This window comes from Leucoraja erinacea, chromosome 16 (assembly GCF_028641065.1).
Source record: "Leucoraja erinacea ecotype New England chromosome 16, Leri_hhj_1, whole genome shotgun sequence".
NCBI lineage: Eukaryota > Metazoa > Chordata > Chondrichthyes > Rajiformes > Rajidae > Leucoraja > Leucoraja erinaceus.
In genome coordinates, this window is record NC_073392.1 from 33,205,461 (window position 1) to 33,222,718 (window position 17,258).

The window sequence follows — 17,258 nt, forward strand, 5'->3', positions numbered from 1 at the left end:
GACAAATCAACACCTGACCTCTGAAGAGTGTTTCTGATCTGTCGGACAGGTGTTTGAGGATTTTTCTTTATTATAGAGAGAATTCTTCTGTCATCAACTGTGGAGATCTTACTTGGCCTGCCAGTCCCTTTGTGATTAGTAACCAGTGCTCTCTTTCTTCTTAATGACGTTCCAAACAGTTGATTTTGGTAAGCCTGAGGTTAGGATGATGTCTCTAACAGTTTTATTCTTGGTTTCATAATGGCTTATTTGACTTTCATTGGCACAACTTTGGTCCTCATGTTGATAAAAAGCAACAAAAGTTTCCAAAGGCTGGAGGAAAGACTAGGGTGAGAGTTCTCTTATACCTGCATGAAGGAGGCAATTAAACGCACCTGAACAATTAAACCTGAGTCGGTATCCTCTGGGTGCTCCGGTTTGATCCCACATCCCAAAAATGTGTGGGATATCTATAACCCTATATATCTATCTATAAACACAACTGTAATTTCTATATGGTGAAACCAAAATGTATAAATAATGTCCTTTATTAAAATCTGACAATGTGCACTTTAACCACATGTGTTTTTTTTTCTATTGCAAATCTCAAATTGTGGAGTACAGAGGCAAATAAATAAATGATAGGTCTTTGTCCCAAACATTATGGAGGGCACTGTATATTTAGCACAAAATCTACCTTATCTAATATTGCAGAAGTGAAAGTTATTTTACAGGAAATGCCTATGCTCACCAGGTGCTGAAGAACGGGTTTGGTATTATTCCTGTAAAGGCTACACCTGGCTTAGGATATTGATGTAATTACTCACAGGAACACAAGAAAGTAGCAGTGAAAGAATTACTTCCTCAAGTCTGCCCATCATTCAATAGGATCATGGCTGATCAACCCCCAGGACTCAACTCCTTCTTGGTGCCCGGTCTCCATCGCCCATCTTTCACAAATTAATCAACCTCCACTTCAAATACTTCCAATGAACTAGCCTCCACAACTCTCAGTGCAAGAGAATCATCACTCCAAGAGAGCAAACTTTGAGGTACATCAATTTTAAATGACTGACCCCTAATCTTCAAATATGCCTCCCTGTCAAGTTTCCCACCATCTTCACTGCCACACTCCGTTTAGTATCTTCATCATTCACACCACTTATTCTACTAAACTCCGAAGAATACAGACTCAATCTTTTTCACATCTCTTAAATAAAACAGGAAATGAAGTTGATGAGCCCTGGAAATATTAACTCTTTTTCCAGGCTGTGGAATTTTATTTTTGTGTTTCCCGCATTTGTTCAACTTTTATTTTTATTTTCCTTGAATGTGTCTTTAATTTGAATTTTGGGTTTTATTACTCTGCGTATGGCTTATTATTGTATAGTATCTGGGTTTGTAACTGACTGTGACTGTTATTCTGGATTATTACTGGATATAGTTACACAGCTTTGCATTTATTATCTATTAATAGTACACTTATGCACTTTAAAGAGGGATCTTTGGGTGAACTTTTTCACTCGTAGGGTAGCCTGTGTCTGGAATGAGCTGCCAGAGAAAGCTACAGAAGTAGATACAATTACAACTTTCAAAAGACATTTAGACAGATGTATGGATAGGAAAGGTTTAGAAGTAGTAACAAGAAACTGCAGACGCTGGTTTGCAAAAAAAGAGACAAAGTGATGGAGTAACTCAGATCAGGCAGCATCTCTGAAGAATAAGGTGGGGATATGGCCCCAAAATGCAGGCAAATGGGACTAGCCCAGCTGGAGGAACTCAGTGGGTCAGGCAGCATCTCTGGAGATAAAGGATGGGTAACATTTCAGGTTATGACCCTTCTTCAAACCTCAAATCTCTTCAGACCAGATCTCTTCAAAGATGTTGCCTGGCCTGCTGAGTTACTCCAGCACTTTGTGTCTATCTTCAGTATAAACCATCATCTGCTGTTCCTTTCTACTGCAACTCAGTCCGCATGGACAAGGTGGACCAAAGGGCCTGTTTTTGTTGTGGGAAGGGACTGCAGATGCTGATTTACACTGAGGATAGACACAACATACTGGAATAACTCAGCGGGTCAGGCAGCATCCCTGAAGAAAAGGAATCGGTGACATTGTCGGTTTCCCCTGACTCAGTCGGAAGAAGGGTCTCGACCTGAAACATTACCTATTTATTTTCTCCAGAGATGCTGCCTGACCCGCTGAGTTACTCCAGCTTTTTGTGTCTGTCTCTTGACCAACTTGTGTCTGTCTCTTGACCAACTTGGTATTCTGGGCTAGTCCCCATCTATCTGCATTTTGGGGACATATCCCTCTATCTATGTTCTCCAAAGATGCTGCCAGACCTGCTGAGTTACTCCTGCACTTTGTGTCTATCTTTAGTGTAAACCAGCATCTGCAGTTCCTTTCTACACCAGCCTGGTCGGCATGGTCAAGGTGGACCGAAGGGCCTGTTCTTGGTGCTATTTAGCTCCATGACTACCTGACTCTACCTGGTTTTCGTGACTGCGATGCGCGGGTGTCGTTACCTTGGTGTTGTTCTCCTTCGCCCGGTACTGGTGCCTGGAGAAATGCTCGATCAGCTCCCCGATCTCCTCACTCCTGCTGGCCGCTGCTGCAGGCCCGGCCAAGCCGGCCTCCCCCCACATGTCGCAGCCCTCAGCCCACTCCCCAATCCGCACAGCCTGCGCCGCTCTGTCCCTGTCGTGTAGAGCCGGGGCCGCTGCCCATGGCCCAGCCGCCGCCGCCGCCGGATCGGCCGCCCAGCTAACCAGCCGCCTCCCGGGCGCGGCGGGCCTGACGCCCGGCCTCCGCCCGCACTCCCCTCGGCGAATGCTGACAGCTGCCCGCCCGCCTGCCGTCCGTCCGTCGCTCGGTCGCTCCCCGCCCTCTCAGAGCCGCCGCCGCCTCCTGACAGCCATCGTCGCCGATCCCCGTCGTGAACCCTCGCTTCCCATCCGACCCCCTCACCCAGCACCGTCACCACTGGCAACGCCCACTCTCCCCAGGCGACACCTCCTGTCAACCAAACTCTGTGCTCTGTGAACTGTGCTGCTGTCAACCTTCAACCCACAACCGCTTCAATGGCACCTCACTGCCTGTCACGTGTACTGAGTGAGGTACAGTCAAATCATTTTTTTTTTGTGTACACAGTTCAGTACATTGGCATAATCTTAGGTACAGCAGAAGTGTATAGAAGCATTAGACTGAGAGGGTATGCAAGAGTCAGCAGCCTTGGTGCTATTTTCAACTCCCAGTCATAGGGTGATACACAGCGTTGAAACAGGCCCTTCGGCCCAACTTCATGTTACTTGCCCACACTGGCCAACATGTCCCAGCTACACTAGTCCCACCAGCCCGCTTTTGGTCCATATCCCTACAAATCTGTCCTATCCATGTACCTGTCTAGTCGTTGTTAGTGCAGAGTTTCTTAACGGGACCATGAAGGACCGTTGGCCTGACGGCATTGCAGGGTCGGCCTGGTCAAGCGTAGCCATTAGTGTCCTCCACTGATTTCTCAAAATATCTCCTTCAGTCAGTCAGCGTTGCACTGTCCAAATTGTCATGTTCCAGGAGCAGAATTAGGCCATTTGGCCCATCAAGTCTACTACACCATTCAATCCTGGTTGATCTATCTTTCCCTCTCAACCCCATTCACCTGCCTTCTCCCCACAATCCCTGACACCCTTACTAATCAAGAATTTTTCAATTTCCTCCTTAAAAAATATCCATTGACGACCTCCACAGCTACCAGTGGCAATGAATTCCACAGATTCACCACCCCTCTGACTAATGAAATTCCTCCTCATTTCCTTTCTAAAGGTACGTCCTTTTATTCTGAGGCTATGGCCTCTTGTCCTAGACTCTCCCACTAGTGGATACATCTGAAGACGGACACAAAATGCTGGGGGTGAGGCAGCAATTATGAAGAAAAGGAATAGTTGATGTTTGGGTCGAGACTCTAGGAAATATTCTCTTACACTATTCAGTAAGTTTCAATAAGAGTGGCACAGTAGTACAGCCTCACAGGGCCAGATACCTGGGTTTAATCATGTCCTCGAGTGCTGTCTGTGTGCAGTTTGCACGTTCTCCCTGTAACTGAGTGGGTTTCTTCCGGGTGCTCCGGTTTGCTCCCACATCCCAAAAATGTGTGTGTTTGTAAGGTTAATTGGCCTCTGTAAAATTACCTTGTAGGAAGTGGATGCGAAAGTGGGATAACATGGAACTAGTGTCAAGAGTCAAGAGTGTTTACATGATCGATGATCTGCATGGCATCGGTGGTCTGAAAGGCTTTTTGCTACACTGTATCTCTCAGTAAGTAGATATCCCTGAGCCTATCCCAAAGATTCTTAAATGCCATTATTGTATCTGCATCCACCGCCACCCCCAGCAGTGTCTTCCATGCACCCATCACCCTCTCTGTAAAAAACTAGTCCCGCACATCTCTAAACTTTATCCCTCTCACCTTAAAGCTATGTGCTCTAGTGTTTGATATTTTCATCCTGGGAAAAGGGTGCTCCTGAAACTGGGGCTGCTTACCCTATCTATGCCTCTCGTAATTTTATACTCTATCAGGTCTCTCTCCCCCAACTTTTGCCTTTCCAGAGAAAACAACCCAAGTCTGTCCAAACTCCATGTAGCTTCATTGCCAATATTTTGCTTCAGATTAGCATGCCATTTATGGAAACTTCAAAATGCCTTTCCTTCCTTTTCTATGAAACCTCTTGTACTGTTAAACATGTTAGATAAGATTAAAATGAAACAAATGGTAACTTGATCTTCTCACTTCGCAAGGTTTTCATTGCAAAAAGTTCTGGGTGTTGGATTACCAGTCGAGCAAGCTACTATGTCTTTTTGAGATAAGGAATTCATTTCACTGGAAATTGCCAATGATTTCCACGGAACTTATCCCATGACAAGTAACTGAATAAAATCAATCTGTAGACACAAGAAACAGCAGATGCTGGAATCTTGAGCAAAAAACAAAGTGCTCGAGTAACTCAGCAGGTCAGGCAGCATCTGTGGAGGGAATGGATAGGCGGCATTTCGGGTCTGAATCCTTCTTCAGGATGGACCTGCTATTCCCATACACTAGCACTATCCTACACACTAGGGACAATTTACAATTTTTACCGAAGCCAATTAACGTACAAACCACAGCCCCATTTATATCAACGGGTCGATGGTTGAAAGAGTCAAGAGCTTCAGATTCCTGGACGTGCACATCTCTGAAGATCTTTTCTGGTCCGAGAACACTAATGCAATAATCAAGAAAGCTCATCAGCGCCTCTGCTTCCTGACAAGATTACGGAGAGTCGGTTTGTCAAGGAAGACTCTCTCTAACTTCTACAGGTGCACAGTAGAGAGCATGCTGACCGGTTGCATCGTGGCTTGGTTCGGCAATTTGAGTGCCCTGGAGAGGAAAAGACTACAAAAAGTAGTAAACACTGCCCAGTCCATCATCGGCTCTTCCTTCCTTCCATCGAGGGGATTTATCGCAGTCGCTGCCTCAAAAAGGCTGGCAGTATCCTCAAAGACCCATACCATCCTGGCCACACACTCATCTCCCTGCTACCTTCAGGTAGAAGGTACAGGTGCCTGAAGACTGCAACAACCAGGTTCAGGAATAGCTACCTCCCCACAGTCATCAGGCTATTAAACCTGGCTCGGACAAAACTCTGATTATTAATAACCCATTTTCTGTTATTTGCACTTTATCAGTTTATTTATTCATGTGTGTATATATTTATATTATGGTATATGGACACACTTATCTGTTCTGTAGTAAATGCCTACTATGTTCTGTGTGCTGAAGCAAAGCAAGAATTTCATTGTCCTATACAGGGACACATGACAATAAACTCACTTGACCTTGAACTTGAACCTGTACGTCTTTGGAGTGAGGGAGGAAACAGGAGCACCCAGGGAAAACCCATGCAGTCACGGGGAGAACGTACAAACTCCATACAGACAGCATCCGTAGTCAGAGTCGAACCCGGGTCGTTGGCGCTGTAAGGCAGCAACTCTACCACTGTGCCACCGTGCCGCCCCTTCAGATATAATTAGTGCTAGATTTACAGGTGGAAGAGAAATTTAAAAAGGTAGCGTGGTTGTATTGGATAATAGTAGATTCTCCCCTGGGACCAGCAAGCAATGATTCGGCATGCACTGGCACCACCTTAGGCTGAGGGGTGACCTTATTGAAAGATCTCCGTAGCTTCATGCACAATCCTGTTCACTTTGTTCTACTCCAGCATGTCCAGGATGCGTTGATCAATTGGGAGCACTCTCCCTCCATTCCTCCTGCCCCAAACAATCCCTTCAGTAGCATGAAAGGCTCATGTGTCATTTCAACACCTGGATGCAATGATCGCATGTGTGCTGCATGCTAAGAATTCTGTGAAGTTGCAACGTCTCAGGAGGAAATCACGCCAAAACTACCAGTGTCTGTTTCAAAGCAGCTTTATGCAGGGAAACCCAAATTTACTGTTCTGTTGCTCATAACAACTGAATTCTTGCTGCCTGCCACTTCCATCAACACATTGGGGAAACTCACAGCATTGTTTTCATGCCCCTAACATCAACATGGACACATTTTTAAATTCCACTCTCTGATGTAATCAGAATATTGATAAGTCCTTGTATACCTTCTGGTCAATGATGATCCTGAGTCCTCACAATTCGGGATGTTTACAGTGCAGGATGCTGTGCAGCACGGTGGCGCAGCAGTAGAGTTGCTGCCTTGCAGCGCCCGAGACCAGGGTTTGATCCTGACTACTGGCGCTGTCGGTATGGACCTTGTACATTCTCCCCATGACCACATGTGTTTGCTCCGGGTGCTCCAGTTTAGTCCCACACTCCAAATACGGACAGGTGAATAGCATTTCTACAAGTACAGGATGAGGGAAAGAAGGTTAGAATAAGTCGTCAGGGAGTTGAAAATATCACGATTTGATGGAAATCTTTCTCTACCTGTTTATTTTTCCAGTGCCGCCTTGCACACAGTTCCTGTCTCTATCTTCCCCCAAAATCATTCTCCTTGACAGTGTGGTGGAGACAGCTAAGAAAATGAGATGGAACTTATTTACTTGATTCTCTTGGAGGCCAATGAGAATAAAGAAGTAAAGGCCAGCTTTTACAACAGTTTGTGTTCAAATGCCAGAAAGATAAGGAATGTATTCATCTGTTTACCAGTGGAGACCTGGATTCAGTCCTAACTTCAGCTGCAGTCTGCGTGGAGTTTTGCACATTCTCCCTGTAACGTCGTGAGTTTCCTTCAGGTTCTCTCCCCTGTACCAAAAAACTGGCCACTGGAAATTGCCCCTCTGCATGGGTGATTGGTAGAATTGTCCCCAGTGTGTAGGATAGTGGTAATGTATGGTGGGGTGATTGCTGGTCGGTGTGGACTTGGTGGGCTGAAGACCCTGTTTCCACGCTGTATCACTAAAATCTATCAATAAAAACTAAGATTAATGTAGAATTGGTGTAAATTGGTGTTGATGATCAGTATGGGTTTAGTATGCTGACAGACTGTATCCTCTGTATCCCATGTTGCATCTCTCAACGATTGTTTCAAAGAAAATGTGGGATTTCTCCCAGTTGTCCTTCTCAATGCTTATCCCTCAATCAACATCATCAAAATAAATTCTGCTCATTATCTTTTTTGCTCCTTGTGGGTTTGCTGACTGACATTTTGCTTACAGTGACTATGTGCCAAAAGGGCTTAATTGGCTGTGGAAGGGTTTCAGCCTGAAACGTTGCCTATTTCTTTCGCTCCATAGATGCTGCTGCACCCGCTGAGTATCTCCAGCAATTTTGTGTACCTTCGATTTTCCAGCATCTGCAGTTCCTTCTTAAACAATTAATTGGTTGTGGATTGGCCTGAAGTCATGAATGGTACAATTAAAAGGTAAGCTTTCTTTATTGAACTGTTTATCATCCAGCTGAAATCTGCAGATGGATTTATGTACAATTCTCGACAGCTTGATACGTTCATAAACTGCTGCATCTACAATTTTATCACAACTTGAGCTGATCTGAGAAGATCAGATACACTAAGATCTTTGGAAAAACTTTACTTATAACAGAGCCAAGCCACTGCTTGAAAAATATCACAGGCATACTTTCCTATTGGAGTGTCCCATCGTGGCTCTTCAGCATGCCATGAAAATCTAATTTTGCTCGCAATCCGTGCAGACTCCAAGACACTTTTTACTTCTCTTTCAGCAGGTGTGCCTGAATGAGTGGGAACATTTTAAATTGTCATGTACAGGGAGAATATTTTGATACTTGCTTTAATATAAGTTGCTCTAATTTTTAATCAGTAAAACTGGCACAGCAGTTACAGCAACTGTCTCACAGTGCCAGAGACCCGGGTTCAATCCTCACCTCAGGGGCTGTCTGCGTGGACTTTGCACATTGTCTCTGTGACCGCGTGGGTTTCCTTGGGGTGCTCTCAATTCCTCCCACATCGTAAGGATTTGTGGGTTAATTAGCCTCTGTAAATTGCCCTTTATGTTTAAGGAGTGGACATGAAAGTGGGATAACATAAAACTAGTGTGAATGGGTGATCGATAGTCAGCATGGACTCAGTGGGCCAGAGGGCCTGGACAGTTTCTATGCTGCCTGTATCTTTCAATCAATAAAATAATTATATTTTTTCTCTCCCTTCCCATGATTATTTGCATTAATTACAGTAGGTTGCTTCAAATACAAAACAAATCAGATGACAGAAAAATATTGTAAATGCTTTATAAATCTCAAAACACATCCAGGGACTCACTTTCGAAAAAAATGTGCAGTAGATTGGAAAACAGAAAGAACTTCACATGACCACAGATTATGATATTTACTTTACTAGGCAAGCAATCACCGAGACAAAGTTCACAACCCACCATGACAATTGGAGAGCTTGATTTATGTTTAACGTTATAAATCATGGAAACAAAAGTTAATATTAATGAAAGTAAATGTGGAACTGTTAGACTAATATGAAGTCAAAAAGTTTTATTTAGTGGGAGGTCAATTTGCTTAATATGCGAGTCTAATGCTGTGCCATTGTTATTGACTTAGCACCCTCTAACGTGATCAATTATTTGTATCAAACCAGCTCCAGCAGTTCAGGTTAAAAGATACCCCGAAGGGTTATATTTAAGAAGGTACTGCAGATGCTGGAAAATCGAAGGTAGACAAAAATGCTGGAGAAACTCAGCAGGTGAGGCAACATCTAAGGAGCGAAGGAAATAGGTAACGTTTAGGGTCGAGACCCTTCTTCAGAGGGTTATATGCTACATTATGTGTGTGGCATGCAAAAGGTGATATCATAGCAGAAGGACAACAGCTAGATCATCGACATAGGTCTTCAATGATTCAATAATTCAATGATACTTTACTGTCATATGTACCCGGGTGCAGTGAACCGTTGTGTTTTTGCATACAATGCACAATGTACACAAAAAGAGTCACCACATTTTTGGCGCTGTCAAAGCTACAAAAGTACTCATTAGATTCATGTAATCAATCCCCTCTCGTTCTCGGCTCCTTCAGCGATGTCTAAAGAAGGACAAAGAGGGAGAGAGATGGAAATGTGGTCATACCTGCAAATAGAATGTGGCTCTAAGTCTTACTCCATTAGTAGGTCTGCACAGTAAAGGCAGTTTATGAACCACAGCAAAATTAAGTAATGGCCCAGCAGACCATGAGAGAACCAAATATACAAGCTGTAAAAAGGGACAAAGAAAGAGAGAGACGTGTGTATTTGCTAAGATTAACCATCTATTTTTCTCTGAAACACTTGTCCTACAAACATATACAATTCACAAGATTTTAAGAACTAGGATTCCAGATGTCTACTTCCAAATACAAAGCATTTGGAATTGATAATTGGTCAAAGGCCAATGATTTGTAAACCATAAGAAGAATACTTTAACTATCCAAGCAAACAATAGTGTCAAGGACTGCATTGTTTACGCATTGCAATTCTAGGAATCATCTTATTCCAATAAAAGGCAGTGGGAAATATTGACATTTGTACTTTCAAAATTAATATGTAACCCCATTGTAAATATTTTATTCCATCGTACAGCAATCCCTCATTATTACAGACCTCTGTAACATATTTTGGTTACAGCGGACCGTCTCTTTAAAAATACTGTGGAGGCTTTAGAAATTAACAAGGCATAAAAATTGACAAGCAATTGCTTCGGTCGATCGACACTTAGCTCTATTGCAATGCAACAAACAGCCTTTGGGACTTTATAGCTTACAGTAACAAAAATACTTTTTTTTAAACTTTGTATTTGAAAACAACTCATTGATTCATGGAGTGACAGTGATTGATGTTTGGAGCAAGTCAGTTACTTGATTATAGCGGACAATCAACATTAATGGACACCATTACCCCCCACCACATAGTTTGTTATATTGAGGGTTTATTGTAATTCTATTCCAAATTGAAGTCCTTAGTCAATGTAACCTTAATCAAAGGAAATTATGTCATTGTGTCAACTATTTCATTTAATTTACTGCTATCTCAGTCTCAAGCAAAGGTATATCAGATTTGTGTCGCTTATCACTTACTAAATTCCCAATTCATGTTTATTGTACAGTTGTTGGTAGATTAAATACCAGCTCATAATGAATATGGTATTTATATATATGTATGTAAGTCAAGTCAAGTTTATTTGTCACATACACATACGAGATGTGCAGTGAAATTAAAGTGGCAATGCTCGCGGACTTTTGTGCAAAAAAGACAAACAACCAAACAACCAAACAAACTATAAACACAATCATAACACACATATACCTTTACATAATAAATAATGGAAGGAAAAACGTTCAGTAGAGTTAGTCCCTGGTGAGATAGGCGTTTGCAGTCCAAATGGCCTCTGGGAAGAAACTCCTTCTCAACCTCTCTGTTCTCACCGCATGGCAACAGAGGCGTTTACGAACTCTCTGCCACCGTGAGCAGTTCATTGGCTATATTTGGAACAGTGGCCCCGTGGCTAAGGGGATCAGGGGGTATGGAGAGAAGGGGTTCGGGGATACTGATGATGGATGATCAGCCATGATCATATTGGGCTCTGGCCGTTGCACCTGCACCTAATTTCTGATGTTTCTAGTTGACCTGCAGCTGGGGTTGCAGGGGTGAGGGTTCTCCATGATATTGTTCGCTCGCAACCTGATGTATAGTTCTGCAGGGGGGCAAGTGAGCCATAGTGCGTTCGGGCCGAACGCACTACTCTCTGCAGAGCCTTCTTATCCTTGGCAGAGCAATTTCCAAACCAGATGGTAATGTTCCCGGACAAGATGCTTTCCACCGCCGCTGCGTAGAAGCACTGGAGGATCCTCGGAGACACTCTGAATTTCCTCAATTGCCTGAGGTGGTAAAGGCGCTGCCTTGCCTTACTCATGAGTGCTGAGGCGTGTGACGCCCATGTCATATCCTCAGAGATGTGGACTCCCAGATATTTAAAACAGTTCACCCTATCCACAGGATCCCCATTTATACTCAATGGAGTGTACGTCCTCGGATGATGTGCCCTCCTAAAGTCCATGATCAGCTTCTTCGTTTTTTTGATGTTCAAGAGGAGGCTGTTATCCTGGCACCAGAGTGCTAGATCAGCCACCTCCTCCCGGTAGGCCTTCTCGTCGTTGTCTGAGATCAGGCCCACCACCACAGTGTCATCAGCAAACTTAATTATTGAATTGGAGCTGAACCTAGCCACACAGTCATGTGTGTACAGGGAGTACAATAGGGGGCTGAGGACGCAACCCTGGGGCGATCCTGTGCTCAGGGTGAGGGACTTCGATGTATTCCCTCCCATCTTGACTACCTGGGGCCTGGCGGTGAGAAAGTCCAGGACCCAGGCACACAAGGAGGTGTTGAGCCCCAATTCCATTTGCTTCCCAGCCAGTCTGGTGGGGACTATCGTGTTGAAGGCTGAACTGTAGTCTATGAACAGCATCCTCACGTAGCCCCCCTTCTGGCTGCCCAGATGGGAGAGAGCGGTGTGCAAGACTTGGGAGACCGCATCGTCAGTGGATCTGTTCGGACGGTATGCGAACTGCAACGGATCCATGTTCCGAGGGAGGAAAGCGCAGATGTGTTTCTTCACCAGCCTCCCAAAGCATTTCATGGCTACCAAGTGTGTGTGGTGTGTGTGTGTGTGTGTGTGTGTGTGTGTGTGTGTGTGTGTGTGTGTGTGTGTGTGTGGTGTGTGTGTGTGTGTGTGTGTGTGTGTGTGTGTGTGTGTGTGTGTGTGTGTGTGTGTGTGTGTGTGTGTGTGTGTGTGTGTGTGTGTGTGTGTGTGTGTGTGTGTGTGTGTGTGTGTGTGTGTGTGTGTGTGTGTGTGTGTGTGTGTTAAAAGATACATGAAAATGCAATCTGTCTTGGAGTCTCAAGAAGGGCCCAGACCCAGAATGCCACTCATCCTTTTCCTCCAGAGATGCTGCCTGACCCACTGAGTAACTCCAGTGCTTTGTGTATTAGGTCCTACAAGAAGTTGAGAGAAGGAATAATAGGGCTTTGGGTCTTAACAGTTGTTGTCATGGCAGCTAATGGTTAAATCGAGGGATGATCAAGAAGCCAGAATTGGTTATGCATAGATTTCTCAGAGGGCTATAGGGTTAGAAGAGAATACTGAGTTTGGAAGGGACAAGATCTCAGAGCGATTTGAATCTAAAAGGGGAAGGATTCATTACAATGGACACATTACTTCATTAAAATATAATTCTGGTGCTACACACAAGAATGCAGTATTAACTAAATTAGTGGATCAAATGTGTAATATTGCAAATTTTATCCAGAAATGGGTCACATCTGGTTGGTTGTAATGCTCTGTTCTGACCAATAGAAGGTGTAATAGTGCAATGTTTTATCATGAAAACACTTTATGCAGAAATGGGTATACAATAGCAACATTTTAAAGTCATAGAATTAGAGAGCTATACAACATGGAAATAGGCCCTTCGGCCCACCCTGTCCATGTCAATTGTTTCCAAACCAAGCTGATTCCACTCTCCAAAACTTGGCTCTTATCCTACCAAATCCCTTCTACCAATGTACCATGTGTCACATCCAAGAGTGTTTTAAATTAGGTAATTGTAATAATATCCTTACCTAGGTGACCGGAACTGCACACAATACTTCAAATGCGGTCTCACCAACATCTTGTACAGCTCTAACAACAGGTCACAACTTGGAGAGTTGTGACATGGCACCTGCTGAGTTTCTCCAGCATTTTTATGTCTCAACTCTCGCACTCTATGCTCTGACCAACCAAGGCAAGCAAGCCAAATGGATTTTTCACCAACCTGTTCTAGTCTGAAGAAGGGTCTCGACCCGAAACGTCACCCAGGCAGTCTGAAGAAGGGCCTCGACACGAAACGTCACCCATTCCTTCTCTCCAGAGATGCTGCCTGTCCTGCTGAGTTACTCCAGCTTTTTGTGTTTATCTACAGATATTGCGTATTGATCTGACCATGGTACGCACATGTATTCAGTTCTGTCCATCGTTAATATTCTCGATATTAGTAACAACAACCTGAATTCAAGAGAATACAAATGACACAGATGGTGTTTTTGCCATCTGAAAGAGTGTGCTGAAGGTTTGTTAATCACATCTTATCTGTCTGGAGGAGGTGTAAGTAAAAGGTGGTGAATGAGGATAGGGGGTTTATTAAAAAAAACTTTGAGGTGCAGAACACAGCAGCTGCTGCAAAGCAGAGAAAAAAGATAATGCTGGAGGTAAGTAGGAAGGAACTGCAGATGCTAGTATCATACTGAAGATAGACATAAAATGCTGGAGTAACTCAGAGGGTCAGGCAGCATCCCTGGAGAAAAGGAATATGTGAAGCCGATTAGGAAAAGGGGAGATGCAACGAGACCTGGGTGTCATGGTACACCAGTCATTGAAAGTAGGCTTGCAGGTGCAGCAGGCAGTGAAGAAAGCGAATGGTATGTTAGCATTCATAGCAAAAGGATTTCAGTATAGGAGCAGGGAGGTTCTACTGCAGTTGTACAGGGTCTTGGTGAGACCACACCTGGAGTATTGCGTACAGTTTTGGTCTCCTAATCTGAGGAAAGACATTCTTGCCATAGAGGGAGTACAGAGAAGGTTCACCAGACTGATTCGTTGGATGGCAGAACTTTCATATGAAGAAAGACTGGATAGACTCGGCTTGTACTCACTAGAATTTAGAAGATTGAGGGAGGATCTTATAGAAACTTACAAAATTCTTAAGGGGTTGGACAGGCTAGATGCAGGAAGATTATTCCCGATGTTGGGGAAGTCCAGAACAAGGGGTCACAGTTTAAGGATAAGGGTGAAGTCTTTTAGGACCGAGATGAGAAAATCATTTTTTACACAGAGAGTGGTAAATCTGTGGAATTCCCTGCCACAGAAGTTAGTTGAGGCCAGTTCATTGGCTATATTTAAGAGGTAGTTAGATGTGGCCCTTGTGGCTAAAGGGATCAGGGGGTATGGAGAGAAGGCAGGTACAGGATACTGAGTTGGATGATCAGCTATGATCATATTGAATGGCGGTGAAGGCTCGAAGGGCCAAATGGCCTACTCCTGCACCTATTTTTCTACGTTTCTATGTTTCTATGTGAAGTTTCAGGTTGGAACACTTCTTCAGACTGTCTGAAGAAGGGTTCCGGCCTGAAATGTCACCTATTTCTTTTCTCCAGAGATGCTGCCTGACTCGCTGAGTTATTTCAGCATTTTGTGACTATCTAATGTTGGAATTACCCAGCAGATCAGGCAGTAACCGTGGAGAGAAAAAAAACAAGTCAATGTTATAAGTTGATGGCCATAAACTGGTTAGGACAATCATTTTGATCATTCTGAATTTAAAGTTGAGTCCCAAGCACCACTATGCCTGGACAGATAATCAGTATAGGTAAGATTAGACAGTAAGATTAGACAGAAAATCTGAAGAAGGGTCCTAACCCAATATATCACCTATCCGTGCTGCCTGGCCTGCTGAGTTACTCCAGCATTTTGTGTCTATCTATAGGAAATCCAGCATCTGCATTTTATTCGGTAAGATTAGATGAGTTAATTTATATACGCCAGGTTGCAATTAAATGTCTTGTTCACAAGAAGCTCATAGAGTCAACAGCATACATACATATGTTTAAGAAGGAACTGCAGATGCTGGAAAATCAAAGGTAGACAAAAACGCTGGAGAAACTCAGCGGGTGTGGCAGCATCTATGGAGCGAAGGAAATAGGCAACGTTTTGTGCCAAAACCCTTCTTCAGACTCAAACGTTGCCTATTTCCTTCGCCTCATTAATGTTGCTCACCCGCTGAGTTTCTCCAGCCTTTTTGTCTACATACATATGTGTAGATCTAGCTGACACCAGCGATATAAAGATTACGATGTTGTTCCTCAGGCTTATGTTTGTCTTCACTGAAGCTGTGTAAGGGAGAAAAATGGAAGTAAAGTGACAAGCAACTGTGAACCACATGGTTCTTCCCATAACAGCACATTGGTGCAGCCACATTTGGAGAATGTTCTGTTTTGAAATACTGTGGATCTCCTCCCAACAAAGATACACTTGTGTGCATCTGTGACATAACATTGTAATATTACAAGTTGTAGAATTGCTGATTTTAGTTTTTGATAAATGAGTTTTTCTGAAGCCCTCATTGGAGTTTATTTGTTGGAGAATTTGCCAAGTGTAAGATAGTGCAGGTACATCATCTCTCAAGACGCAACATCCTTGATGAGGACAAAGGTGATGTTGAGGAAAAGACAGATGTTGGACAAGTTAGTACTCTGGCAGGGCATGGCATTGACAGTGTGGATATCCCAGAGTAACTATGATTTTGTTTGACAGACTGAACATGAGAAAGGAGAAACCTAACTGAAGATGGACAATGGATTGGAATTGGTGTGCAGTATAATTGACAAGGTGCATACTTGGGGAGATAGCAATGATGAGTTTCTTAGTTTCCTTGTCTGCATGGTAAACATAATGGAACAAATGTCCATTATGTGTTTGGCATAGAAAAGAGTTCTGGTGTAGTAGCCATTACCCCAACAGGACACAAAATGCTGGAGTGTCTCAGTTGGTCGGGCAGCATCTCCGGAGAACATGGATAAGTAACTTTTTGGATTAGAACCCTTCTTCAGCCCTCAGCCCCACCTGGACTCCCACCTATTTCTTCCCTCCACCCGCCAGCCCTCCTGCTACTTTCCGCCCCCTGCTTCACCATCTGCAACTCTTCAAATCTGTATCGCACCTATTGTTCTTATTCTGGTCCTCTTTACAACCACCTGCATCTCATAAAATCCTGCTCGCCTGTGTTGACCTATTACCTGCCATGCTCTATTCTTTGTTCTGCCTTCCCCCTTTTCCATTTTTCTTCTCCCCGCCCCTCCCCCTCCCCTCCACCATACAATCAGTCGAAAGAAAGATCTCAACCCGAAATATCACTTAGTCATGTTCTCCAGAGATGCTGCCTGAGTCCCTGAGTTACTCAAGCAATTTGTGTCCTTTTGTGTAAATTGGCATCTACAGTTCCTTGTTTCTTCAGCCATTACCTGAGCTTGCTGTACTGCTATAATTTTAGGTGCCAGGAAGGCAGCTGTTTAATTTGGCATCATATTTGGCGCCGACATTGTGGGCCAAACTGTGTTTGTGCTGTACTGTTCTATGTTTAATATCCCCTTGATCAAGATGTGAACTAAGTGGGGCCTAGCATCCGTCCCCCAGCAATTATGTATGTCAAGGATACAGTTGTATTAATACAACAGATACATGTGTACCAGGTGTTCTCCACTGCAGATTGAGTTAACATTTGGATTCCTGCACTTGCCACTATCTTTCATGCAGGTTCTGGAAGGACTTACAAAGATTATGCATACTCTGTCAGTCAGTGGCACAGGTTTCAGATTGGTAATTGGTGCTTTTGCTTAAGCCGTACCTGTTTTATTTCACAAGCCTGCACAGCTGTGAGGTGGTGCTGACGGCACAACAGAGGACAAGAGCACTTCAGAGTGAAGCAAGTTAATTCCCTGAAGCCCTAACGTCCCTGTTGACTTTCAAACTTCTTGCACGTGGTTGTTACCGTGTGACCTCTCTGCTCATTGACATGAATGTAAACTCAGCATCATAAATAAAAACAATGGGATCGAATGTAACCTTGAGTGAATCTGGTGCAGGCTTTGTGAGTATAAGAGGCAAGAGGATGAGTGTAAAGGCATGGTCATCAAGAAAAAGCAGGCCCTTTGGCCCATCCTGTCCATACTGATCATGGTCACCA

General features: G+C 43.8%; 1 protein-coding gene across 3 annotated transcripts in view; it reads right to left on the reverse strand.

Annotated features, from left to right (window-relative positions):
* The window catches only part of mtmr14 (myotubularin related protein 14), a 91,086-nt gene extending 88,145 nt beyond the window's left edge, over positions 1 to 2,941 (reverse strand). Inside the window, exon 1 of one of the 3 annotated variants that reach the window (XM_055648096.1) lies at positions 2,507 to 2,939. In XM_055648096.1, coding sequence (XP_055504071.1) covers positions 2,507 to 2,626 — 120 coding nt within the window. In that variant the 5' untranslated portion in view covers positions 2,627 to 2,939. Of the gene's footprint in view, positions 1 to 2,506 lie in introns of all 3 variants that reach the window. The other 2 variants (XM_055648095.1, XM_055648097.1) reach the window with 2 other exon arrangements.
* Positions 2,942 to 17,258: the final 14,317 nt, after the last annotated feature.